General features: G+C 42.7%; 1 protein-coding gene across 2 annotated transcripts in view; it reads left to right on the top strand.

Moving 5' to 3' along the window:
• The window catches only part of SFMBT1 (Scm like with four mbt domains 1), a 73011-nt gene that overhangs the window by 24743 nt on the left and 23142 nt on the right, over window positions 1–25126 (top strand). Inside the window, exons 2-7 of one of the 2 annotated variants that reach the window (XM_071550553.1) lie at window positions 9256–9414; window positions 16238–16332; window positions 21076–21316; window positions 21762–21850; window positions 22797–23043; window positions 24531–24628. In XM_071550553.1, coding sequence (XP_071406654.1) covers window positions 9387–9414; window positions 16238–16332; window positions 21076–21316; window positions 21762–21850; window positions 22797–23043; window positions 24531–24628 — 798 coding nt within the window. In that variant the 5' untranslated portion in view covers window positions 9256–9386. Of the gene's footprint in view, window positions 1–9188; window positions 9415–16237; window positions 16333–21075; window positions 21317–21761; window positions 21851–22796; window positions 23044–24530; window positions 24629–25126 lie in introns of those variants that run through there. The other variant, XM_071550554.1, reaches the window with a different exon arrangement.

Genomic DNA, 25126 nt, shown 5'->3' with positions numbered 1-25126 from the left:
TGATCCCCTGTTTTCCCTCTTCCTTCTCTGGCTCCCCCTCTCCCCAGCTCTGTGTTTACCATGGGAAAGAGCTTAACACCCATCCCTTCTTGAGGTTTTTCTTATCAAATTCAAGTTTTTCAGGCATGATACTTCTTTAAATATGTATGATAAAATGTGTCTGTGGCCAGGGAATTGAGTGGTGCTAAAAGTGATCTTGTTGTCTGAGGAATATTCTGGTGTTCCCACTTTTGAATCCAGGCAGCACTAAGGATGAAATAGAGCTGTGTTTAAAGCACTTGTGAATCTCCACAATAAAAAATCTTGAAAAAGTAACGAGTACCACGAAGTGAGCACATGTGGAAGATAATGATTAAAAACCTATTCTATGGAAAGAAAAACTGTTTAGAATCTGCCTTGCTCAAGATTTCAGGGTAAGATTGGAACAAGAAAAGCTCCTGCTCTCCCTTACCCGTTGTGTTTGCAGTATATTAAGTGCCAGCATATGATTTTGTGTGTTCTGACTTCAGCACTGTGTTGCTCTGCAAGAGGATTGTGTTTAGTTTTGGTTTTTAGCTGAAGTGCTTTCTGAGGAATCCCAGCTCCAGAGCTGCCATATGGGCAGGCTCACAGGCATTAATTTAGCCTTCCAATTTGTGAATACGTCTTTTTGACCTGCTTGGTAAAAGCCTGTTCTTTGTGGGGTCCCCCACAAATTGATCCTCTTTTTTCCCTTGGAAATCCTTGCTTCAATATAAGAGCTGATTTGCTGGCCTGTCTCCCTTCCCTCTGCGTTCCTGGTTTCCTCTCCTTCCCATTTTGATATCTCCCATTTTAGAGAGCTACAAGTTATAACCCAGCATTGCTTTGCAGGTGAGGAGCCTCGATGCAGTTCACTGCCAGTGCAACCTTATTGTGGCTCATCAGCATCTTCACCTTTGCCTTCTTGCCTTGAGCACTTGGACTTTTTAAAAATAACCTGTCCTCCTATGGCAAAGCCTCCTTTATGTTCACTCCAAGAATTAAAATTAGTATCACCTGGGGTGAACACTTCTGAAAGTGCAAGATGCCATTTTTCTGTGGAAAAGAAATAGCTTGCACAGATCATCTGCAGCACAAAGCTCTGAAATAAGTTCTGCAAAATTAAAATTCAGGTGGGGGTTATGCAGATTGCCTTATTTGAATATTTAAATGTTCTGTAGCTTTTTGATGACTGCTTTATCATTGTTTTCCATATATATGCAATGATGCTCATTTACAGCCTTCCCCAATCAGTTATACAGCAAATACCACTGCTATAAATAAAATGTCATTTGCAGGAGACAGAGTTTTGTAAGTTAAATGAGGAGGAAATGTTCCCTTTGGAGAAATGTTAGCTGTGATCACTTGGTCAGGATTTTCTCTATAGGATTATTAAAAGGAATGGTTGAAATGTGCCTTTTCCACTCCCCTGCTTCCCTGATAGTGGCCAATGAAGACTTTGGGGGTTTGGGTAGTGTTTCAGGAAGATTGTCCAAAAGGAAAAATAAAAAGAAAAGTCTTGGAATGTAGTCTCCTGTTGTAGCTCACTCAGTATAGAGGTTGTCAATCCAAAAAGCAGCAGCGCTGTGTGTCACCATCCCTGGCTGTGCAGTCACAGCCTCCTCTCTGCCGTGGCCTCTGTCTTAATCCTGCACTCAGCTGTTTCTTCTCTTCAACAGAAAACTAATAGCTGTTGGGTTTTCCGAAACCCTTGTTCTTTTCTTGGTCAGATCATGCTTTGGCTTGTTTGGTGCTTCTGCACTGTCTACTAAATAATTCAGATGTTTCTGTCTAGTTATTCAGTATCACTGGGTTTGCTTTTAACATTTAAGCAGTGCCAGTACACTCATATTTGTCACCATTGGGAAAAATACACTTACTTTTGCTGTTCCACTGTACAGCCCCGGTAATGTGTGACAGATTCACCTCTTGAGCAGCTCCTGCTGCCACAGCTGAGCTGCCCCTGCTCCTGGTGCCACCCTGGGCTTTCCTGCACCTGCAGGGAAATCATGTCCCCTCCTCTGCATCTTTATCATTTCTCACATGGGAGTGAGAGATCCTGCACTGGGCTGGTGAATGTTGTCGAATCAGTTCTAAACTAACTTAGATTAGATTAGTTCAAGGTGATTATCCTCAAGACTTCCTCATCAGTGACACTATCTTTGGAAGATAAGGAGCAGCTCAGGTCAGAATGGGTCTCCTGGTGACAGTGCAGTGGTTGTTCAAGAGTGAACAGGAGGCCTTTGGAGCAGGTTGGGAATCAAAGTATAGATCTGACAGTCAAACCCAAACTGCAGAAGACTTTTTTTTTTTTTTGAGCAGCAAAAGTGCCCTCAGCACTTGTTTTGTTAAGGGATCTTTAAATATGCATTGTAGGGAAGTTGAATTTTGCCTCATCTAGGATTTCCAACGTGAGTGTTGGGTATAGTTGTCAGCATTTAGAGTCTTTCCTGTAATGACATCCCAAATTTATTAGCTCCAGCGCTTGAGTTCATTTGGTAGATTGAGTCTTACTTCTTGCTAGTAGGTGGCACAGAGTCTTTGTTAGGGAAAATGATACTCATTTTCACTTTCCAAAGACAACTTCTGCAGCCACAGGCTGTTTTGTTTCCCTGTTTTGTTTGCCGCTTCTGTGACCTGCCCTGGTCACTCAGGAGTAAATTAATTTCTTCACAAGGAAGATGGTGATTTCCGAATCTCTTTTGATTCATCTTAATGTGTTGTGATGAGTGCTTTTGATAAAATTGTGTCTTGTTTGCTTCTGCAGCTTTAATTTGCAATCATGGTGGGGTTTTTTTTAGTGCCACTGCTCATTAAAGTGGGTTTTCTCTCTGTTGGACAGCAGTTTGATTTGTGGTCACATCTGTCTAAGCAGACCTTGTGTTCAAATATCATCAGCGTGCATGAAAACAAATATGTATTCTATGATTAAGGCTTTTTTTAATTGAAATGATTTAGGATTGAATTATGTAGATTGAAATTGTATGCTACCAAAACTACAAACTTTGAAAGAAGGTATTTTCCATCTTAATTTTCACTCCAGCCTGCCACTGACAGTTTGACTAATGGGTTAGTTCTTTGCTCAGGGAAGAAAGCCTGATGATCTATGAATGTAAAGAAGAATGAATGAAGTACCACTGCCTTTGTTGTCTGTGGTATCAGTGCTAATATTTTAAAAATAGGAACCAAAAGTTAACCCATCAAGCCTATTTTTACCCCCAAATCTAGGAGACTGGTTATAATTTCACAAGTGCTGTGGACCAAAGAGTGTACCAGCTGAGCTGCAGATTCGTTGGAGTTCCTGCATGCTCTGGGAAAATCAGATCTAGAACTAGAGGACAAAGTGCTGATAAGCAGGTTTAGCTCCTAACCTTTCAACTTCTGTATGGCTGGGGTGTGAGTGTACTTGTTGGGAGTAAATGTTCTTGGTGTGAAGTGGGGCTTTATTGTGGATCTGGAGCGTCTGGAGGTGATGTGAGGCCTCAGTGGCTGATGGGACCCGAGTTTGTGCTGGGGCTGTGGGGGAGTTTGAGGGAGAGTTGCCCTTTCTGTGTGTAGCTTGTGGTTTAGGAGCTGTTCCGAGAAATGGATGTAATACAGTACCTTTTCCTGTATCATGTGCCATTTCAATGACATGACAAAGGAAGTAGGAGCATGTTTTTACATTAAAAAAGCATTTTATCTGATGGACCTTTTAAAAATTGTCTTACTTGCAAAATACCTTCCTTCCCCCTCCAGATTTTCTCCTTTAATTGCCGTTTGCAGTGGTGACACCCATGGTGGTTCTCTGAAGCAGAAGTTCAATTTCAAAGAAGACTTTGGAAGATAGTGCTGAATTGTTTCCCTTTATGTGACTTGAAGGCTGAGCCAAGTTGAGTGTCCTGCTCAGATTTTATTGAAAGACTTTCCTACAACATATGCACAGAATATGAGGGTGGCAACAAGGACTTGTTTGAATAAACTGAACCTTGTGGCAGTATTAGGGAGCTACTTATTGTAACTTCATTGACCTTCATACTTGATCTGTAGGCCTGACATCCTTCATACATTGACATTATTTTCCAAATCTGGTATCTGACAGATGATTTTTTTTCAGGTTTCTCCTGTAATTCTCATATTTCAGGCACTTACAGATTAATTTGTATTTTTATTAATTGCTTAAAATGTATGGGAAATGAATGTACTTGTTGATTTAAAACACTTTGCTCACATAGGGGATAGCTGAGTATTGTATTCTTAATTATATTCATCCATTGATACTTTGTCTTCTCTCACTTAGCAGTGCAAATGCTTTTCCTTGACTCCCTGGAAAGGGTGTGATTTTGTTTTGGAGCTCAGAGTTGTTAAGAGCTGATGGGGTTGCTTTGCCACCCACAGCTCCCCAAAGGTTGCTCTCTAGGACTTTGCTGCAGGTCTCAAACCTTGGCATTGCCTCAGAGCTGGTTCTTGAGCAGCATTCAAGTGAGTCCTGTGCATTTTTATTTCAAGCCAGAAGAAGGAGATTGGTGGTGACTGACAAAAATTAAGTCGTTCCACTGAAACTCTAAACCCGTTTATGTAATGCAGTTTCTCTGGGGAAGCTGAGAAAGCAGACACTTCATTGTGCTGTTTGTTAGTGGCTGTTCAGGCCAAGTTGAAAGGGTTCCTTCCTCTGATGCCTGTCATGGTGCAGTTTACTCTTGCCTGTTGCTTCCTGATGGGCAGCCATCCACACCACTTCATTATGTACTTTGGGATTTGATATCTAGATGCACTAGGGATTAAGAACCCAAGGCAGAAGTCAGTTTCTTTCCATCTGACTGCTCTATTTTATCTCACCTCAAATTATACTACATTTTCCTGGTAGAATATTTATTTGTTCATGCTGCCTGTCCATTTACAGAGGATAAGAAGCTGCCAAGGTGTTGTCTGGGACTTGGGAGCAGCAGGAACTTCACGTTTTTTCTTCATCTTCTTTTCCAGCTTTAACTTCAGGCAGTTGTATTGGTGCAAAGGAATATGAAATAACAAAACCAACAATGAAAACAGAGCAGTCTGTTCTTATCTGATTTCTTTATTTGGCCCAGAACTCCCAATGAGCATTTACTCTGCATGTCATGAAAGTAGATGAAGAGAGCAGAAGAGTACTGGAGATTTTGCTTTTAAAAAAACAAACCCAAACCTTAACTTGACAAAACCCCCCACTATCTTAAAAGTTGAAGAATCAAACTAAGCATTTCTTAACAGCTTCTATTTGCAACCAGTTACACAAAGGAACTTTTGGGGACACACCATCAAGTGAATGCCCTGCTGTCCAGTGGTGTCTGAATTACCTAGGAGCAGAGCTGTGACTTTTACATTCTCACTTGGACTTAACCTGTAGTCCCATGGGAATTGCTTTCACAGCTGGGTAGCACAGCATGGGTTGTAAACTCCGGTCCCATAATTTGTGGAGCTGGACCTGAGTGTTTCAAGATTCATCTTAAATTAAGGTGGCTCCTACCTGAACAGTTTATCATGTTGGATTCTCTTTCTGCTATAGAATGTATTTTTTTTAATAAGCTCTACTGATACTTAAAACACTTCAACTTAATTTGTCATCCTAGAAGGTCCTTACCATCTTTTTCACTTTCTTCTATCAGCGACAAGTTGGCAGAGTCTCAGTCAGGCTGGGTGGAGGTTCTCTGTTCTCTGAGAAGGTGCAAATATGTTTTCCAAAGGGTTGATGGTCTCCACTTGGCTTATCTCCTCGGGTAAAGGACCTGTGCCAACTGCATTTTGGCTACCTTAGATCTGCTTATACATTGATAAGGTCTGTGTCCTGCAAGTGCCCTGTCCCATACAAATCTTGATTTGAACATGCCCCCTTTGCCCCTGTGGCCACCATCTCATCTTCTTGTGGCAGAAGGGGCAGGTAAGGCTTATATTCATGATGGACTGTAGTGGTGTTAGATGAGGGGAAAGGTTAAAAAACAAGCTTGAAGCTGTGTTTTGCAGGCTGTGAAAACTGCTGATTTCTGCAGTACTAATACAAGCACAGGGCAGGGACTGGGACTGGCTGGTGGCTGTAGCTGAGGTTGTACAGGAGCAGCAGGAATAAGGCTGGGGAGATCCCTGCCTGGGGCTGGAGCCTCACTCAGTGCAGCAGCAGGATTGGGCCCACTGGCATGGAGTGTTGGTACAGTCCCTTCTCTGTGAAGGAAAAATCCCTCAGCTCATTCTGTCATAAGAGTTTCAGATCTTCACTGCAGAAGAGCTTTTATGATGAGCTTCTGCCTGAGTAAGAGGCATTGGGAATATTCAGTGAAAGGGTCACTGAGTAACTGTGCTGGGAAAGGTTGATGCTGCTGGGTGCTCATCTGCACCAGCCTTGTGCTTCTCATTGTTCTTGCTGAACTTTTTTTCAGGCAGGAGTTTGTAGTAGAGAGGTGCTTTTGTCCTGAATAGATTTCTTTGAAATGACAACAAGAACCTCCGCTGCAAACACTGGACCTAATTAGAAGAGGTGCGGAACAGGGCAGTGTCTGTGTCAGAGCTGTGATTCCTACAATAAAAGATCTGCTGCAAAAAGCCTTTGAATGAAGTGCACGGGCCACCTCTCTGCAGAGGGAACACATAATTAGTATTTCCTTGAAGTGAAAAAGCACAGGTATATGTGTGAATGGGCATAGGGACCAGAAGGACATTTAGCCCCTCTCCCACATCCAGGGTATGACTCAAGAAAAACAAAAGGGTTCTTTCCCTTCCTTGTTGCATTAGCAGAAGGTTTATCTCAGTGTTCGGTAGCACAGCAGTGGGTTTCAGGTGCTGAAAGCCCCTTCCCTGCCCTGGCAGACCTGCAACAGGTTTCCTGCCTGCCTGTGCAGAGTGAAGCTCTCTATAGTAGACACAAGGGGCTGAAATAGATTTTAGTGGATGCCTTGGCATGAAGGAATTCGCTGAAACATGATCCTTTCTGTGGCTTCTTCCCCAGTCCTTAGTGGTGTCTCCATCCCCATTGTCTCATGTGCCTTTGTTTTAAAATAATATTAAGCCTCAGACACCAGCTGATTTACTTTAATTCAACATCCAACTTATGTTTGATTTCTTTTCATATTCAAGTGAGCCATCTGGCTTTAATGAACTGTAACTGTTTTTAATGCTGCCTCCAGTTGCTAACATCTGAATATTTCATGTGCTGAAAGGAGATTTGAAATGCAGAAGTGAGACTGAAGAGTCCAAAGTATTTCCAAATCAGCTCTGTTCCAGCAGCACTTGTGCTCCCCTTCCCTTGAGATTTATCAGAAGATTACCTTTGGGGTGCCAGACTATAAGCACAGCCATGGTGGGTGCTAATTACAAGTACTCTCAATTTTGTGTACATAAAACACCAGAGCTGCTTATGAAATCCCAAATCACTACTCAACTTGACTTGGGCACAATATCAATCAACTTCAACAAGAGTTGCCAGTATTTGGCATCTTCTGAATCAACAGCTTCTTTGGTGTTTGGTTTTGTGGTTTGGGTTTGGGTTTTTTGGGGGGGAAGGTGGTGTCTTAAATATTTTCATGTTGCAAAAAATTATAGTTACCTCACCTGCTTTAGTTATAGGTGCTGATTGAGAGCTGAATCCCATAAACTGAAATTAGCTTAATTGCAATTAATTCTGAGGGTACTTTGCCAGGGCTACACTATTAGAAACCGGTGGCATATCCCCAGATCTGTTGGACTCAGTGCTTTGCTTGGCATTTTTCACAGTGCAGCCTTTGTTTTGGCTTAGCACTGTAACAGCTGATAGACTTATGATAGGGCATTACCAAGAAATATTTTGATTAATGATTAGAAAGTATTTTATTAGGTGTGGGTTTTGTTCATGGTGTGCCAAGCATCGTGCAGGTTGCCAGTGACATCATCTTCCCAGCATTACTTTATAAAAGATGGAGTAGATAGAGGCTTAGTCTGCAGGAGGAAAGTGTTGAGAGAGAGTAGGCTGGGAACATGCACTTGTGTTGTTTCATCCTGCACTGCTTTGTCCTGAGAGCACAGAAGTGTGTAGGGAACCACTGGACTTTGATAGAGTGTTTAATATGTGCTTAATTCCTCATAACTTCCTCACAGAGGCAGAGCTGAATTGGGAGTTCACCTGTGACCCTGCAGTTACATGTTGAGCACAGTCTTTCTGAGCTGGAGTGGAGCAGGTTAGAGGCACATCACAGGAACTGGCAGCTGAGTTCCCTTCCAGACACATTCCTGGAGTTGTTATAGTGAATAAAACTTACTAACATCTGCATGGTAGATTTTTGTGGCATTAAGCTACCCTTCAACAGGAGCTCTTAATGATAACTCATGCTACTCGAAAATAATTATCATTTCACATGTAATGAAAGTTTTTGAAGTTGGCTGTAGTTTTGGTTGTGCTTGAGAATCTTGTACACAACTGAACACTGCTGCTGGATATGTAATTCTGTTGAACTTTGTTGGTTTATCTGTGTGTGAGTGAAGCTTCCAGTACTGTGAACCTCTAAGGGTCATCAGGTAGTCCCCATAGACACTGGCCATACAAAACTCAAAATTGAAGACTTTTGAGAAGTGTAGGGAATTCCTTTTTTCAAACCATAGTTATTAAAAATATGTTTATCTCAGAACCTGATTTTAAGTCCTCTACATTATTTCTGCTAAAACAAAGAACCAGGTGCTTCCCAGACATTCAACAGGAATGCAAAGGGTATTTAAAATTATCTTTTTTTTACAAGAATTTTTAAGCCAGTAATCTTGGTTTTAGTGCCACCTCCTGCCCTATCTCATTGATTTGTATGAAGTTGTCGGTCAAAGTGTGTTGTTATTAGATAAACATGTAACCCAGGCTTTTGTTTACTATACAACTTTGCTTTAGTGGAGGATTTCGTAAGGAAAGAAAAATTCCAGTGCACTGAACTGGAGTGCTCACCTTAGACCTGTCCTTCCCCACTTTCTACTATTCGAAGTGAAATAATTATTTAATCGCTTACAAGAATAGGTTTGAAAAATGGATATTAGGAAGAAATTCTTTACTGTGAGGGTGGGCAGGCCCTGGCACAGGTTGGGCAGAGAAGCTGTGGCTGCCCCATCCCTGGCAGTGTCCAAGGCCAGGTTGGATGGGTCTCTGACCAACTGGGATAGTGGAAGATATCCCTGCCCATGGCAGGGGGTTGGAATGCAATGATCTTTAAGGTCCCTTCCAATCTAAACCATTGTATGATTCTATCTTAAGAACAGTTAAAATCCCATAAAGATTTTCTCACCAGTTGTTCCTTTCAGGTGTTTTCCAGGATTCCTTCTTGAATGTCCTGGCTCCTGGTAGAACCGAAGGCAGGAGGCAACTCATGAGCACCAACCAGTGACAGCATCGGCTTGCCCTGCTCTGGCTGCTCCAAACAACCACTGTGGAGATGAATGGAGAACAGCAGTATGATGCAGGTAATAGTCCAGCTGAGCCCTCTGGCCAACTGGTCTAAAAGATGTGGCAAGCAAGATGGAAGAAAGCTAAGCATGGTGAATGTCTCACTGTACACAGGGAAAAATGCAAATTTCAGTGATTGAGGGTTAGAGTCTAGCCTTGGGGCTGTCGTGGTTATTTTTGTTACTGCTCTATTTCAAAGCAGGATGTATCATTGGCTTAAAGGAGAACAAAATCTCCCCCACCTTTGTAACTGTGTTTCTGAGAAGCTGTGACTCTCCTCCTTGTGGTACCACTATGAGATGGGCTTCTGAAAAGCTCTGTGGTTTTAATACTGCTACTTTAAGGCGTTTGTCTGTCAAGGTGGTTAATGTTATCTTGTTCTGTCCTTGTGCTCATCTTGTTCTTAAATTTTTGACAAGACTATGCTGCTGGTTTTAAAAGTCAGATAACTGAAGCTGTTTGCTGCCATTGTAATCTGTCCTGTTTTTCTGAAATGTCTTGGTGTGTCCACTTTGATAGGCTTGTGATATCAATCCCTAACCTGCTGCAGAGCAGTATATTATGATAAATTAGCTCAGGGTTTGGTTCACCTTGAAACACCAGTCTGGGAAGAGTGTTGGTCTGGGATGGCTGGGAATACTAACAGCTTTCTGAAACAGTTCTGGGATTGTACCCTCTTGTGGGACCAGGGAACATCCATTTTTTCTGTCTTGTTTGCTGTGCTTTGTCCTTTTCCTTGAGGAGGTCCCTGCCTATAGTGTTGGTACTGTTAATGTAAAGCAAATTTTAATTGTGGTTACAAGTGTAAACAACTGGATCAGGATTTTATCTGAGTATTATTTCCCTTTAGTACTTGTCCAGCAAGCTGCTCTTCTCATAGGACAATTCACTATTGGTAGTTTTTTGCACCTTTTCTTCTTGGAAATGTAATTGCTGTCAGTGTTAGTGAAGAAATGTTAAATGTGATTTTTTCTCTGTAGTGCTTTTAGAAGAATGCTGTCATCTGGTTTATGACTTTTATTTGTTGTCAATGTTATATCCTCAAATAAGCAAGAAAAGTCACCATTGACAAGGATACAGAATGTCTCTGGGCACATGCAAATGCTTTTTCCTTGGCTAAAGGAAACTGCTGACTTCTGTCTCTGAGCATGGGAGAGAGGAACAATAAGGAGATGTTTACATGGTCAGCAGTGGTGTGTTCACAGGCTGATAGCACATCCCTTGGAACTACAGCCTTTATTTTCATTTTTCCATCTTCCTCAGAAAGGGTCAGAGGACACAGAGTCCTCTCTCACTGTGTGCTTTTGGAATAGCTGGGAAGGGTTTGATACTGGCTTGAAACTACTCACAGCTATTTTTCTGAGCATCTTTTGTGCCAGGTTTGAGTACAGGAGGCTGTGAAAAGCAAACAATAACTGACAAGAACTGCACTTGCTGCATTCAGAGACAGTTCACAGAAAATGATGTCCATGTAAGCATAAGCACATTGAGTTTGTTGTGCCCTCAATTTTGTTTCCTGAAGTGCTTTTGAGTTAGACCTGTCCAAACTACTACTGGAGCATTCCCTTCCTATTCTTTCACTGATGTAATTTTTTCCACTTGAGAATTTGTAGTTTTTGGAGTCCCCTCTGTCTTTCTGGTTTGCATACAGGCTCTCTGCCTCCCAAGAACCCAGACAGTGCTCAAGAGTGTTGGTTGTGATGCTCTCCCACACTATGAGGGGAAAAGACAACTTTCATTCTTGTCACAGCCTTTCTCAGCTGCTGGAATTCCAACCTATCTTTATTTATTCATGGCCTTGCAGCTGGTATAGATGAAAAAGATTAACTGTTATTAAAATCAGATTGAAATATGTCTACATTTCAGGGTGAGAAACCTTTAGGTTAACCTTAATTGAAGGTCTTGCAGACTTCAGTGTGATGTACTTAAATGTCCAATGTGACAGTCTTCAACTATATCACATTAAAGATGCATGAAAGTTATTTGCAGTGAGAATTTAACTCAGTTCCAAAGATCAAAACAGCCTGGTGTAGACTGTTTCCATTTCAGGTATTTTTAAGAGCTATCTTCCTGAATATTTCCCTATATTCTCATGTCCAAATGGTGCAATTCCGTGTTCTTTCTCTTCCTGTATGTATCAGAGAGCAGCGGGATGTAATTCATGATAAAATTCAGAAAGGAAAAGTTAGTGTTCCCAATCATACTAGTAAAAATAGTGACCAATGGGAAGTATTAGCCCTACTTAGGAAACTGCTGATATTCTTACAGAGAATTTTCCCACCTCCAAAGTGAATGAGCATTCTCCATAGCACCTCTGTAGGACACTTCTCAAATTAGCTTGATTTGGAAGTTCTACTGACACAAAGCAGTTGTAGGCAAAGCCAGAGAGATGGGAATTGCATCTGGTTTCTTCCCCTGCCTTTGCCAAAGTTGTGCTTTGCTACTGAGCTAATGTGCTGCTCAGTCATCCTGTCTAATACAGAAAATATGTCTCCATGTAGTAGAAAGCTGAATTCATTTAGGATTTGTAGCAGTTAAGGATACAGCGAGAAAGAGAGAGCATAAATATGTACATCTATGCAGCATTGGATTAATAAACTGTGCTATAGAAGCAGATGCATTAAATATGGTTTTCCTTGCTGTCATCTGTCATATTGATTTGCAAGATTTTTCACAGTAGCAAGAATTTCTGATATGAATATCTGAGGTTTTATTGAGCAGTTTGAATTCAGACAGGTCAGGATGTTTGATACAGACATGTGACCGTTCAGGAATGTGACCTCCTTAAACTGCTCTGCTGTGTGTCCAGGGATCTGCTAACCTGTGAGGATGGAGCTGTGCAAGAGGGTCTTGCAAAAAAATGCCAACAGACTGAATCAAAGGCTTGATGTAAGCAGGGCCTGCTCTGCTGCCACTATCCTGCCAATAAAACCAGGACAGTGGTTGGATTCTGACTCTGAAAGTCTCACCAGAAAGATGGTCCTTCACTGCACTCTTGGAGTGCTTCTGCATTCAGATATTGAAAAAGAGAGACTTGGGTTTTCATGGTTTATGAAATCCTACCACATGCCACAATTAAAAAACTAATTTACTGGTCTCACTGTGAATCCTCATCCAGCATTTTTGCTTGGAGCTTTATTCAAGGAGCTTTTCCTGTTCCACAGTGCTCCTGTGAGTGCTATGCTAAATCACCTGGAATGCTGTGGCAGAGCTGCAAGTAAAAGCAGCAAATAGTTTGGTTAAAACTCTTAACTAAGCACAGCCCTCAGCTGTGTCAGCCCCCAGAAAGGGAGGGAAGCTCCTGGAATTCCTGACTCCTGTTGTCCAGTGCTTGAAGTGCAAGGCCGATCACCTCGACTCATTTACTTTTAAAACCCTAGTAATGTGCAAACACAAGCTGAGTTGTACTTTTATGAATGAATGAACAGCAAAAGCTGTCTGTGCTTTTTTAAAAAAGTTTTTAAAAATCCCTCTGACTGAGGGAAACTCTCTAAAATAAAGCAGGAAGACTATTAAGTTTGCAGTGAATGTTGGACAGAGATTTGTGATAATTTTTGGTTGGTTGGTGTTTTTTTAATTTGTTTTTCCTATGAAAAATGAGTTTCATGTGAGCTTTTGGTTGTGCTGGTGAGATTTGGGCCCTGCACAGCACAGAGCAATGTGAGCCCTTCTCACCTGGGAGGAAAGAGCTCTCCTGGATCTGAAGGAAACAGGCACTGCGGAAAACATGGAGAGCGCGGTGACAAAGGACCTGCGGTGGCTGATCCAGCCGGGAATGGTTTTAGCTGTAGCCAAAGGCAAACTGGCTTTCCTTGGAGCTCCTTATAGCAATTAAGTGGAAACAGAAGTTACTAATTGACCCTTTCAGTGTGTGAAGTGACCTGTGCCTCATTTAAGGAGCTTAACTGCTCCTCAGCCAGTTATCTGATGGTCGGGGGCAGGGAGGACTCCTCGAGGTCCGGGTGGGATTCCCAGGGCATTGCAAACTGCTGCGAAGGCACAGAGCAGTCCCTGACTTTGTTCCCAAAAACGGGACGCTATGGATGGTGCAGGCAGAGCTTTGGGGCTGGAGGAGAGCTGAGCTGGTGCTGAGCTTGGGATCCTGGCCTGGATCAAAACTAGCGTGGCCAGCAGGCCCAGGGCAGTGACCCTTCCCCTGCACTCTGCATTGGGGAGGCCACACCCTTGAGTGTTGTGTTCAGTTCTGGGCCCCTCAGTTGAGGAAAGAGATTGAGGGGCTGGAGCGGGGCCAGAGAAGAGCAACGAGGCTGGAGAAGGGACTGGAGCACAAGTGCTGTGGGGAGAGGCTGAGGGAGCTGGGGGTGTTTAGCCTGGAGAAGAGGAGGCTCAGAGGTGACCTCAGCACTGTCTATAACTACCTGAAGGGAAGTTATAGCCAGGTGGGGGTTGGTCTCTTCTCCCAGGCACTCAGCAATAGTACAAGGGGACACGATGGGCTCAAGCTCTGCCAGGGGAAATTGAAGTTGGAGAGCAGAAAAATATCAAGAGTACTCAGGCATTGGAATGGGCTGCCCAGAGAGGGGGTGGATTCCCCATCCCTGGAGGTTTTTCACCTGAGCTTGGCCGTGGCACTGAGTGCCATGATCTGGTAAAGGGACTGGAGTTGGACCAAGGGTTGGTCTTGATGATCTCGGGGGTCTCTTCCAACCCAGCTGATTCTGTGATTCTATGAGCAGGTTTTTGTTGAGAAGGGCCAACCTGGTTTTCTCTGGTCAGGAGGAAGATTAGGCAGAATTCACTCTAGGTGTTGATTGACCACAGATGTTGTGTCCGAGCTGATATTTGTTTCCCTCTTTGGTTCTTGAGCTGTGGAATTAAGCATTTTTGTGGTCATATTAAAATAAAATTTGGTTTAAATGGTTTAGGGAAACTTAACCTGTTTTAACAACATTTTGCAATGAAACTGTATCTTCCTTAGAATGACTTGATCAGCTTTGATCAGCTCCACCCTAATTTGCGAACAAATGTGGTCTGTGCATTAACCTCTTTATTCCCTCAAAAATTTTCTAAATAGAACTCCTTATTTATTTCTCCAGGTCATTTCTTCTGTAAGTTAAAAATTATCACTTAAAAGTGAGGGTGATATTCAAACTCTGAATCTTTCAAGCTCTGAGGCTTGTGAAAGGCCAGTGTAACAAGCTGTGGTTGGTTAAAAACAACAGAAGTTGCATTTGGGCGAGATAAGAACCTCTTTTAAAATAGATACTGCCATCAGCAAACAACAGCTAACTGAATGTCCATTTCTAAGTTTGGGGAAATGATAACTCCTAGAGGTACAATGAGAAGTCAAAGAAGAGCTTACACATCAGTCTGAAGATAAGATTGAACCTACCTACACTCAAGACCTTTAGTGGGTTTAGTTTATTTAACATATCTCAGACTTTTGGGCAAATATTTGCCCCTTTCTGTTGGAGGACTGGGAGCTGTCCTGGAGCACACTCAGCAGGTTCTCAGCATGTCCAGGGGGCTGATAAAGACATGTAGTAATACTTAATTTTTTTTTTTTTTTGCTGTGTAATGTTTCCTACTCAAACTACTACTCCCTGAAAGAACAGTTGCAGCCTGTCCTAAGGAAGGCTCAGAGTGGAGGAAATGTTGGTGTCTTATAACCTTTGCTGAGCTCTCCTCAGGCTTGTGATACAAAGAGATTTCTCTGTCTTCAAATACAAACAAGGTATCAGGTTTCCTGGTCCTGAGAGGGGAAAAGCTCCCTTGTTCACTCACAAAGACAGCTATGGTGCAGATGGTGGGATCAGTGGAAAAGTGAAAATGAAAGCTCTGCTTTGGTGTCATGTCACTGCCATCCTGTCCTGCTGCTGAACTTGGAGCTGCACTTTGTGTGTTGAGGTTAAGAATGCTGATTACATGAGATGGGACCCTCCCTGGCCATCCCACTGTGTGCCTGCAGGAAAAATGTAGTGTGGTTGCGTGCTGAACAACAGGGAACCTGAAATCCAACCTCTGCTGGTGTGACACCTTTTCAGCAGAGTGGGTTACACGCTGGAAAAAGTGGGAATAGGAAGGGAGCAAGGAAGTGAGCCAAGAACTGAAGGGGAGAACAGGGCTGGGGGACAGGCTTGACAATAATAATAGAAAATCTGACTATTTGGTAGCGTGAGTCTCTCCAGGTGCTTGCTTCCCTAACAGCCTGAGAGAGCTTTGAACTGTGGTTTCAGTGGTTTTAGCACATTTATGCTTTAAATGCATCATGAAATGAAATTTTCTTGGTCTAAAGAAGCTGTTACACCTCATGAGCTGGGCAGTTTTAAGTGATTAATCTGAGTGGTCTTGATTTCAATTGTGTATCAAGTTGTTTTCTTTAGAACTACCCTGAATGCCCCTCTCTGCTTTTGGTGTTTTAGAACATTTAAATGCATACTATCTAACTTAAGAAAAAGGACAGTGGTATTTCAAATTTTTTTTAGTCTTTCTTTTCAAATCTCTTTCTATTGCTATTTTTTGCATATTTTTTAGTTTTATACACTAACAGTCCAATGTGCCCAAAGTTTTGAGTCTCTTATATTTGTTGATACAAATACAGAGCTCTTCTTCTGCCTGCGTTCTCTCACTAATCGAAAGCAATTTGTGCTTAACCAAAAGCCTCAGGATTTCACTGTTTTTCAGCCCAGATCCAACTTAAAAGTGGTATTCACATACAAAGCAAGGCCAGATGGTGTTGTCTGTGTGTTGAAATGTATAACTGACTTTCACTTGGGTACTTAGTCATTTGGAATTGAAGCAGGCTTTGCTGGGGTTTGTAGTAGCCTGAAACTTGAGCCAACAGGTTGCTAAATTAGAGGTGTTTGGCTTCTCTTCCAGATGCTGGTTCCAGTGTGGATGAAATGGAATTCAATTGGGATGAGTATCTAGAAGACACAGGAGCAACTGCAGCCCCCCATGGATCTTTCAAACATGTGAGTAGGGGAGTGTGTGTTTGTTTACCATGTCCTGCGTTGTTTTTTGATACACTGAATATTTAAGTTTTCTTTGAATGTGTTGATGCTCTCAGGTTGGGAAGACTAACTAGAATAACATTTCTTAAAGTAAATAGAAATGAGCAGTATAACCTTTTTATGATTGCTTCTCATGTTCCTCTCTGTATGTAGCGCAGGGTGACCCCATCCACAAGTGCTGAAAATTAAAGAGCTCCTCTTCTTTTCTGCCAGAGGATAACCTTGATTTTCTCAAGAAGCTCAGAATAGCCAATCTCTTTCTTCTTTTGGTGCCACTGGGCATCTGCTATGGAGGATTTGTTTAGAAAGCTGGTGGCAGTATAGTTCTTGAACAGCAGAATTCAAATGTGCTCTCAAAGTCTTCAGTGGTGGATCTTAAGGAGGCATGGAGAAAATAATAGTTCTGCCAAACACTTGACTGTAGTAGTTAGAAAACTGATTAGGATAATTGTTGGTCACAGGCTTAATGGATAGGATGAAGTCTTGATAAGCCCTTGTCTTTGCCCTTGGACACCTTTAATCAAAGTTTGTTGGTAAAATCTGGAGAGCACTGTGCTGTTGGGGGAGATCTGAATGTGAAATCTGCCTTTTTGTACCAGGTCATGAGTGAAGGTGAGTTTTATGGAGCTGGTTTCCAAACCTGTTGGTTCTCTTCCAGCAATTAAAATACCTTCCAGACTGCCACCAACCTGTATCCTTATCCAGGTCTTTACTAAAGTTACTGTATAATAGTCTTTCAAAGACTGGCTGTGGGTCTTTTACCATGGCAGTGAGGGTGGTGACTTGTGTGGGACACACCGCTTGGAAAGCGCCCCGTGCTTTTGGGTCCAGTATCTTGACTGTCAGTATCAGAAACTTAAATCAACAGGAAAGCAGTCTGAGATCTGTTAATGAAAAATTCAAAGGTAACCTGCAGAAGTGCAAAACATTAAAAAATCTGTTAAAATATGGCAGTTGTGTTAGTAGTGAAGATGCAGAGTAAGCACAGACTTCACAGAAGCTCTTCCATAGACTGGGATGCAATTGTAAGCTTTTTGGTTTTTGGGTTTTTTTCCAAATAAGCATTCAGGTGTCTCATTTCTGGAGGGAAGAGGCCTCTGCTTGCTTTGTTTTTCTCTAGTGTACTGAGGCTGTGGCAAGAGAGAGCTTGCTCAGAGTGATGGTGTCTGTGCAGCCCGTGTTGAGTGCACGGAATGGAACCAGAGCAAAGGCATTTTGCAGTAGTGTGAGGAGTGGTCTGTCTGTTCTCTGGTGTGATTTACCCTACTGGATCTCTGTTAAGGAAGCCTGCTGTCATAGCTTGGACATGATACAACTGATCGTAATGCCAGGTTTACAGTGGGGGCCAACTAAATTAATATTGTAGCTGCATTTTGCTAATTAGTAAGAGACACGCTTTGAAAGACTCGCCACCCCTGCGCCAACTCAGCTGTGTCAAGTCAGAGGTCTGCTGGCTGTGGCCATGGTCAGTAAAAATACAATTAGCTTTAAAAAAATCCCCATTTTCATTTGTTCTTAACCCCTGCATCTGAGGAACACAGTGCAGTTTTTCTGGTGCAAGTGACATTGTGGTGGAGAGTGGTTTGGTGAGCACGTGTGAGCAAAGCCCAGCCCTTTGGCCGGCCCTTTGGCCGGCCCTGTCCTGTTGCCCTGAGCATCTCTCATGGCCAGTGCAGTGGAGAAGCTGCCCTTGAGGGGCTTGGCTGAGGACTGGGGGGTGGCCAGGGCCTCTGCAAGGGGAAATAGATGCCTGCACTTTCAGAAGCTGAACTATCGGGCATTTACTAGCAGAGTGCCTTAGAATTTGTCCAGGGACCAGTGTTGATGTTCTCTGTGAAAAGCTTGGCATACAATTTTGAGAAGTTAATGCTGACACTGAATTGACAAGCAGAGAGAGAAGTGTATCTACCTCAGCGTCACATCCCCTGGATCTGGCTGTTAATAGAAATGCAGGAGTGCAAGGTCACATGCTCGGGGTTTCTGCTGTCCATTAGAAGGTAATGTGTTGGAAAAGGTAGAGGAGAGTCTCACTGCCTCCCAGTGGAGAGTGACAGCCTGTCTGTGTGATGAAGCCCTAAGGAAAGGTTAGTGAGATTCCAGGATACTTTAGGTGAGTGATATTCAGTGGAGAGTGTGCAGGCACTGATGTGTCTGTGCTGGTGACTGGTGGTCCTGCCAGCTGGAATCTGTAGTGTAAGTTGCTTGACTTGAAGAATGACATATTTTATGATCCACTATCAGGAGAGCTGAGAAGGAATTACTTTTGTACTCTTGAAAACACAGAGTGGAAAAATCTAAGCTGAAGAATAGTGTTGGAACAAGAGCAAATGAACATGTATAATGAATTAAATAATTATTATAAAGATATTTTAGATGGAAGCTTAGGGTATTTGTTTGATTCTTTCTAAATACTGAAGTAGTGAGACTGTGACCTCCCATTATGAGTGTGAGTGAGAAATACCTAACCTGTGTTGTAGGAGAGTACATAATCAGGTTAAGAAAATGTACTCCATGATTACATAGCCAGTGGTAGCAAAGCTAGGTGGGAGAGAAGACTTTTTATATTTGTATGTTTATATTAATTCTGAAAGTTTTGCCTTGCTGTGAGCAAGACGTACTGGTAAATGCAAGGTAGTTCTCAAATTAAGCGTGTTCTAATGTTTAATTTGTAAGCATTTTAAAAATTAAACTGTATTTAGATCAAAGTGACTGTTTTGCCTAATATAATAGAAGAAAGAACTTACCAAAACCTGGAGCTGCAGTGGGTGCCAATGTTGTCATCCCCTCCAAGTCTACACTTTCTCTAGAATTGTTGAATGCTCCCTTTTAATTCCTCTCTGCTACTCTGAGGCATGTGTAAACATGTATTAAAAATAAGCTGGTGTTCAGCATCATCTGAACACGTTTATTTGCTGTGTGTTCTTGCATGCTTTTAATACTTGGAGTCTGTTCTTTATCATTCTCTGCTCCTGACCAGGTTTGCCTCCCCGGCTCTGACTTTGTGCCGTGGCACAGGTTGGGAACGGGCCTCGATGGGAAGGGGGTTGGAGCTGCCTGGGCAGTGCAGTCATTGCCCACTCCTGGCCGGCTCAGCTTGCCCCGTGTGGGGCAACAGGCTCACCCTCCGGGACCGTTGCTCCAGGGAATATCCTGGGTTCCCCCGCCTGCCCTGAGCCCGCCTGGAGAAACCACACGCGGTGCTTTGAGCTGCTCCGCGGTGTCCAGGAGAGGGCGCGAACAGCTGCTGGGTCTGCGCTGTATCCCCAGGGAGCATCCCTGGCAGCCTTAGGAAAACGCACCTGGCTGCAGGGAATGTTCCTCCTGCTGCGCTTGGGTTCGCTGATTGCAGTTCTTTCTGCCCTGAGCTTTGCTGAAAGGTCGGGTCTAGAGAGCTGCACTAAATGCTCCATTCCTCAGACTGTCGAGCTCACGGCTTTTCTCTCAGGAACCAGCATATGAAGTCTTTAGGAATATCTCTTCAGCCAGACAACTGTCTTTTTTTAAGAGACATGCTACTTCAAAATGCCTGCAGGTATTGGGTCTGCTGATTATGTTTTTAAGAAGAGGTTTCTCTAAGTGAAGGGTATTAACCTGAAGGATGTGAACAGTTAAAAGAGGCATATGCTTTTCTTTCTAATGTGGTTCTCTTAGTTTTATTTTTAGCAAACCAGTATGTGCTGGCTGATGAGACTGTAATAGCTATGGCAGTTACTGAACTGGGAATAAATACCCCAGAAAGTGTCTACTCCATCTGCATCATACTGAAAGCCTTTCTTGCAGTTGATTCAAAGTGGAAATGGAACTTGGGACTACTTAAGAAAGAAAACACCAGTTACAGTCAGCAGAGAAGAAAGGATTGACAGTTTTAATTAGGACTGAGGGCCTGGCATTAAGCACAGATTAAACATACTACAGTGAGAGCAGAACAGGGTCCTTCTGCTCTTTCAGGATTGTTTGAGCTAAGAGAAGGTAGGGATTTGAAAAACTGAATGCTTTGCCTTCTCTTTTTAAGTTCCCATTTCCGTGTCAGTCCTGTGCAGTCAGATTCCTCACCTGCACACAGCACACCCACATACACACAGGGCACTCACAGTATTTGGTGTTTTATTTTGTCAAAGCATGAGGTGACTCAAGAACACATACTGATTATGTTCCTTACAATTTATGGAGCAGTGCTACATACAGAATTATTTAGGTTATTGGCTGAAGACATTAAAAATCCTTGTTCTGCAGTTTGTGCTGCTCCATGAGTTCTTAGATGAGCATGGTGGAAGACACAGTGCTACTGTTGCCTAAAGCATGTGTAGGTATTTTAAACAGGCTTTGTCCAAAGACCTTGAAAGGCAACACAGTAAGTCAAAGTTGTGATGCTGAGCTGGGCCTTTAGTTTTGCTGAGCTTGACAGTCCAGCTGTGGGTGGAAATCCTCTCAGTGATAGGGGAGCTATTGTTCAGGGCAGGAAGATGAATGGTAAGGTATTGATTTAAGGTTGAAAAGATAATTCTAAAATGCAAAGGATGGTCATTTGTGATGCTCTTGTGTGTATTCCAGCTCAGGTCCCATAATGTGATGAAGTTGTTTGTCTGAAGACACTGGATGGTATTTAGCTGGAGGTTTTTTTATAATGAACAAAGTCTATACTGTTTCCCTTTTGATAAGCAAAGTTTCAGAGGTGTACTCAGATGTGACCGTCTTCCTCCTCAGGTGGATACAAGTTTGCAGAACGGTTTTGCCCCTGGAATGAAGCTGGAGGTCGCTGTCAAGTCTGACCAGAACACCTACTGGGTGGCCACCATCATCACAACGTGTGGGCAGCTGCTGCTGCTGCGCTACGATGGGTACGGGGAGGACCGCAAGGCTGACTTCTGGTGTGACATCCTGACGGCTGACCTGCACCCCATCGGCTGGTGTGAGCAGAACAAGAAGATCCTCAAAGTGCCTGAAGGTATGGGCTCTGTGTGCAGAACTGTACATACAGAAGCAGCACCCACAAAATTGTGCTGTTGTCCCGTGTAAGCCTGGCTGGAAGCCTGAAGGTGGTTGTGTGCAGGTGGGGTTGCTGTGGGGACAGGTTGAGGTTATCTGCCATTTTTCTTCTGAAATCCCATGGTTTGCAGCAGGAGATTGCTCCTTCACCAGAGAGGAGTTAGGTTAATTTCAGAGCTAATTCTTACAGAGATTTCTGATAATCTCAGTCACCACCCTCCAAAATCCACTGGTTTGTTATTTCCTTTAAACATTTTGTTGTTTTGTTTCTTTTTTGAAGATGTTAGTGGTACATGGCAGATTCCCGAGAATTAGGCAGTGGAGGGATGTGGTAACATCTTGTGTCTGAACGATCCTTATCTGACAGGAAGAATCACAGTGTTTCTTCTTCACTTCTCATTTAGGTATCAAGGACAAGATACCTGACCAGGAGGAGTTCCTGCAGCGGGTGCTGAAGGGAGCCTGCAGTGCTCCTGCCAACCTGCTCGAGGGGGTGAGTGCTGCAATGTGCTGCATTTAGTCTGGGCTTTCCCCTTCATCACTAAGGGAACCCCTGTTTGGATTGTCAGTTCAGTTCCCTTTGTAAGTTTAGGGAGCACTGTAATATCAGCTGACCTGAGAGTTCCACGCTAGTGTTTCCTGTTTACAGTATTTAGCTTTGATAGTGTTGTCCTGAAATGTATCTATTGCTGTTACTGACGGTTTGGGCTGTTCATTAATTTTGTCAAAAGAAAAGTTTTTTTCAACTTCCTTAGATTTCAGTCTTCTTCCTATTCTGCTCCTCCTCCATCATACAACTCAAAAGAAATTACCCTTTATTTATCTAAATTATCTAATTTGTCTTTATTTATATGTTGTTCCCTTTCTCAGTTGACTCCTTTCACTTCGGGCTGTTTTGTTTGGGTTTTTTACTAGTGGGCAGGTTATTATTTCACTTAAATATTGCATCTTTCCTAGCGAATAGCCAAATTTTTATCCTCCCTTCTGCACTTTAAACAAAATGTGCACCTCATGCCAGTGAGTGGTTGTAAAGTAGAGAACATACTGGCTTCTTGAAAATGCTCTTTGACATCTTCATTACAGCTAACATTTCTGTCTTGGTATGTTTCTGTCTAGTCATCTTTGTATGCTGGATGACTCAGTTTTAGAAAGAGGTTATTCATGTTTCCTTCAAACCTTGAATATATAAGTGATAATGCCTCTGAAAAAGGTAATGAGGATGTCAGTGAAATGTGTGACTGTGTCTGCAGGCAGGGAGGAAGCTCTGATGCAAACAGCAGTGATTCTGGGCATTGTCATTCCTGTCTCATTTTAGTAAGGGACGTGAATTCCTTCTGTTTTCAGACTTCGTTCATGCAGAAAAGAAACGTGAGTAAGGAGCTGGAAGTGTGGGCTTCATTTTGTTCTGTTGTACAGAATAACTTGTATTCTTTTTGTAGCTTCACAGAGGCAAAAATCCCTTGGATCTCATTGCACCAGGCTCCCGACTAGAGCTGCAGAACCCCCGGGATTCCCTGGAAGCCTGGATAGTTACCGTGGTGGAAAATGTTGGTGGGAGGCTGAAGCTGCGATATGAAGGGCTGGAGGATTCTGACAAATTTGACCAGTGGCTGTTCTACTTGGATCCTTTCCTTCACCAAGTGGGTTGGGCAGCTGAGCATGGATATAGCCTGCAACCACCTTTAGGTACTGCAAAACATCTATTTGTTTTATGTATTAGCCTGTTTTATTTCGTGATCAGAGGGTAGAGGACACCGCTGTGTGAGTGCTCTGAACCTGCCCTCTGGGTACATGGTGGTCACATAATCACTGTGGGAACTGACAGGTATTGTACATAATAAAATGTAAGTGAAATAAAGCCAGTCCTACAAGACTTTCCACCCACTCATTCAGAAGCTGCTGAATGGTTTTTGCCTGTCAAAATCTTCCACCTGTTTGTGGAAAGGCAGGAACTGAGGATGGAATTGCCTTCACTGTTATTTTTGCTAGGTTTGTGTTTCTGGATGGGGAGAAAGTCATATCATGGTTTTGAAGTACTGCTCAACAGGAGCTTTTGCAGTTGTGACCTTCAAGTCTGCTGAACTAATTTAGACACTGTTTAAGGGTATGAAAATGTCTCTTAAAAAAAGGAATGAATGTGTGGAAAGTGATGCAGAGGGTGGGACAGGAGGTTGCATTTTTCAGACATGTGCATGTCAGGGCAGGTCATTAAAGGACTGGGGCATAAAATGGAAGAAACACACATGGTTAATTTACAAGCTGAGCAGCAATGAAATATGTTTCCTGATGAGATAAAACCTTGGGATAAAGCTGGAAAATGTTGGGCATTTGCACTAAAGCCTTTCTGCAGGTGTACATCTACAGTTCTGGCACACTCAGTGCTATTAGTGGAGGAAGATCAGGTTATTTAGAACAGTTGTTTTTGTGGTGGTTTTTTTTTTAATGTTTTCCCCTCACAGCAAGAAGAAATCATACTGAGGAAACCAAACCAATTTTGTTGAGGTGACTGAGCCTACTGCTTTTTCCAGTACTTGACCGATCTCTGCTGAAATCAGGATTGTGAACAGGGAGGTGCCAAATCGCTGCCAGACACCAGATGGGTGGATTCCACAGCACTAAGTGAATAGTCCTTTAAAAATATTAGTTAGCTACTGGATTTGTTTCCTTTTTATGCCTGTGTAAGAGCTTTGACACACTCCCAGGGATCCTTTGTGCAGGATGACACTGCTACCAGTATTTCTCTTCTGCCAGAGGTGTGTGGTCTGCAACTGCAGGTGCTAAAGAAGTAACTTAGGCAGCTGGAACAGGGTTGTGGAACATTTCTTGAACTTTCTGTTTGCTTAAGCATAAAAACAGCCAGCATTATCCAGCTGGGGATTTGCTCCCTGGTCATGTGTTTCTCCAGAAGCTTTCCTTGGTGTTGATGTGAAGTCTGTTCTCTCAGAAAAAGCAGCCTGGGCAGTGTATGGGTGATACAGAGTTGCTTGTTCAGTCCCGTTCAGTAACACATCCAAATGTTGGAGAGAAAACAGTATATTTTGCGCAGGTTCTGAACAGATAAGAATTCAGCAGTTAGAGGGCCACAAATCAAACCTCTGACTCTATTGCTCTGTGTTCTGAAGGGAGAGAGGAAGGAACGTGACTTTACTCGTTTCCCTCTGTTTTTCCTCAAGCCATTAGGCCCCTGAGGAGCGAAGCAGATTGGCAAGAGATCCTGAAGAAGGTGAAAGAGGAGGAGGAAGAGTCATCTGTTCCTACAGATCTTTTTAAGGTAGTTTAATGCTGTGAATGATACCATGACAATGTTGTGTTCCTAAGTAATGATTCAGGAAAGTCAGTCACTCAAAATTATTTCCCTGTTTTGTTTCATTGGGTTTTTAAAATGTATTTCCTTTCTCCCTCTAGTTTAAAAATGTAAGGGTGTTAAAAAATGATCATACTATTATCAGTTCTTGGTAGGTTAGAAAATGCACCCATCACAATTCTGATCCTTTATAGTGGCATCTCTGGCTGTTCACCCACTGGTCCTGCAGATTAGTGTCCTAGAGGACACCACAGATTGTTGGATTACAGCAGTCTCTCTTATTGTTTATAATAATAATAAATCCTTACATTCCTACTTCTCAAAACATATTAATTTACTTCTTCAAGTTCCTAGTTCATTTTTTGTCAGGTTTGTTTGGACCCATAAGCAGAACAGAAGAGGAGATGCTGTTGCTCTTGTGTGTTGAGTCAGGGCAGGATATATAATTCTGGAACAGGAGCCCTG

Source organism: Pithys albifrons, chromosome 3 (assembly GCF_047495875.1).
Source record: "Pithys albifrons albifrons isolate INPA30051 chromosome 3, PitAlb_v1, whole genome shotgun sequence".
Taxonomy (NCBI): Eukaryota; Metazoa; Chordata; class Aves; order Passeriformes; family Thamnophilidae; genus Pithys; species Pithys albifrons.
This window is presented reverse-complemented; position numbering and strand designations above follow the sequence as displayed.